The 2,508-nt window shown below is 44.4% G+C and overlaps 1 protein-coding gene across 1 annotated transcript in view; it reads left to right on the forward strand.

Moving 5' to 3' along the window:
• The window catches only part of si:ch211-63p21.2 (FH1/FH2 domain-containing protein 1), a 4,973-nt gene extending 3,313 nt beyond the window's left edge, over nt 1-1,660 (forward strand). The window contains exons 5-9 of the mRNA XM_034556834.1: nt 218-337; nt 424-585; nt 685-926; nt 1,069-1,279; nt 1,367-1,660. Of these exons, the coding sequence (XP_034412725.1) occupies nt 218-337; nt 424-585; nt 685-926; nt 1,069-1,279; nt 1,367-1,468 (837 nt within the window). The 3' untranslated portion in view covers nt 1,469-1,660. The remainder of the gene's footprint in view (nt 1-217; nt 338-423; nt 586-684; nt 927-1,068; nt 1,280-1,366) is intronic.
• The last annotated feature ends 848 nt before the right edge of the window (nt 1,661-2,508 follow it).

Raw genomic sequence — 2,508 nt, forward strand, 5'->3', positions numbered from 1 at the left:
CTGAAACCTCTTCAAAATGCATTGAATATAATAAAAGGTGAAATGGCAGTAAAAAGGGTTCGGAGCGTTCTTTAATTTAAATAAATAAATGATAGAAACGGCTGCATTTGCGTTAGAAAAATAAAAGTGTCGTGAGCATCGATGCCGCCTAAGACAACGCGTGGATTCGATGCCGCGGCCTACCTGTGAACCACCACCTTGTCCTCCGTGGCGACAGGAAGTGGCGGAGCCTCTCTTCCACCTGAAGCTGGCCATGGAGCAGCTGGCGGCCAGCCGCACCTTCAGGTGTCTTCTCGCGACCGTGCTGGCGATCGGCAACTTTCTCAACGGGCGCAAGGTGAGCGATCCCGAAATCTTCAATCCTCCCATCTTTGAATTTGTTATTTTTTTTCAACTAAATTCTCTCCATGTAAAAACGCCAAGGCCCGGGGCTTTGAGCTGAGTTACCTGGGGGAGCTGTCCCAGGTGAGGGACACGCACGCTCGCCAGCCGCTGCTGCTGCACGTCTGCGTGCTGCTGCTGCAGCTCTACCCGCAGTCCACCGACCTCCACTCCGACATCACCGCCGTCACCAAAGCTGGCAAGGTGAAGCCGGACCACGTCCCCAAAGCTGGACTGAAACCAACAGCACTGTGCGTGGGGAAAGCGTCTGTGAACACCCCCTTCTCTTTCTCTTCTCTCCAGTTCGACTACTCCCTTGTCCGGTCCAACCTCGCCCAGCTGGAGGCCCTGTGCAAAGCATCATGGGAGCAGCTGAAGATTGTGGACAAGGCAGAGGGGAAGAGGAGAGGAGGGAAGGTGGAGAAGAGGAGAGGAGGAAACGAGGCCTCGGAGGACTCGCTCCGTCACCGGCTGCCGAGGATTTTAAAAGAGTGCGAGGAGAGGCTGAAGGTCCTGAGAGCCGTCCACCGCCGGGTCGTCAACAGGTGGAGTTCATCGTGTTGATGCTTGTGGTGCCAGGTGCTCCTCGGTGTGGCGCTTTCAGTGCAAATCGGTCCAGTTTCTAAGCGTCCTCTGTTCAAGGTTTTGTTTAACTCGTGGACTAAAACCAGGCGTCTGCTCCTCCAGGTTCCACTCGTTCCTCTTGTTCCTCGGCTACTCCCGAGCCATGGTGAGGGACACCACGGCGGAGGACTTCTGCAAGACCATCAGCAACTTTTCTCTGGAGTACAGGACCACGCGGCAGGCCGTCCTCCTGCAGAGGGAGAGGGAACGACTGAGAGGCGGAGCGGGGAGCCCCGGCCCGAACACGAGGAAACGCCAGCCAGCTCCAACACAGGTTTTTATCACTTAATATATTTATTTTGATCTCAGATGCTTTCGAGGGGGGAAAACATCAAGAGGTTTCTGTCTGTTGATCCGACAGGAGGACGAGGAGCAGTGCCGGCTGGAGGACGTGCTGAGAACCAGCGAGTCCAACCTGAGACGGGACGTCACTCTGCCTCGAGCGCGCAGGAGGATGAAGTGAAATGAAATGCAACGGCTGAGCATATTCGGTCATTTATTCCTCGGGTCCAATCTCACGGAAAATGAAATGGTGACCCCGCTGACGTATTCTTCTAAAGTCACTGGTTTGATTTACATTGTTGTTGTTCTTATTGTTATTTATGATCTTTGTTATTAGAAGTGACATTTTCACATGCCATTCCGTTTTCTCGAATCCCATAAATATATATAAATAAATAATGATATATATATATATATATATACATATATAAATAAATAATTATATATATTACATATATTGTATGTATGTATATATAATATTTATATATATAATATGTATATTATATATGAATGAATAAAGCTTAAAACTAGGGTGAAACCCTAAATTAGTTTTAGACTCTGTTTTCCACATCATTATGTACATTTTGTTGAGTTGTATTCTGTATTGTTACATTCTATCAATAAAATATGTTGCTTTGTATTATAATTGCTACATTACATTATATCCTGTGCCACATTAATGTCTATGTTGCAAAATATAAAGCATCATATCTATATATATATATAATTATATATATATATATATATTTAAATATGTATATATACATATTTAAATATATATATATATATATTTAAATATATGTATTTTTTTAAATATATATTTATATATATACATAAATATAAATATATATATATTTAAATATGTATATACATATTTAAATATATATATATATATTTAAATATGTATATATACATATACAGTATATATATTTTAATATATATTTATATATATACATAAATATAAATATATATATATCAGATATCAACTTTTCACTTGGAGGAATAATGGCTGCTCGTGTAGCGCGAGGGCCCTGACGAAGGTGTGGGCGGACACGTGACGTTATAAGAGCGTCATTCCAACCAATCGAGGCCATGCGTGAGCCGGACTGACGGCGCGCGTCTGCCAATCGGCGACGAGTACAGCCACACGGGGGCGGTGTCATCGGCCAATCGGGACCTGTGACGCAGCGGGGGGCGTTACCCTTCTTCTGTTTGTGCGTG

This window comes from Cyclopterus lumpus, chromosome 18 (assembly GCF_009769545.1).
Source record: "Cyclopterus lumpus isolate fCycLum1 chromosome 18, fCycLum1.pri, whole genome shotgun sequence".
NCBI classification, from domain to species: Eukaryota; Metazoa; Chordata; class Actinopteri; order Perciformes; family Cyclopteridae; genus Cyclopterus; species Cyclopterus lumpus.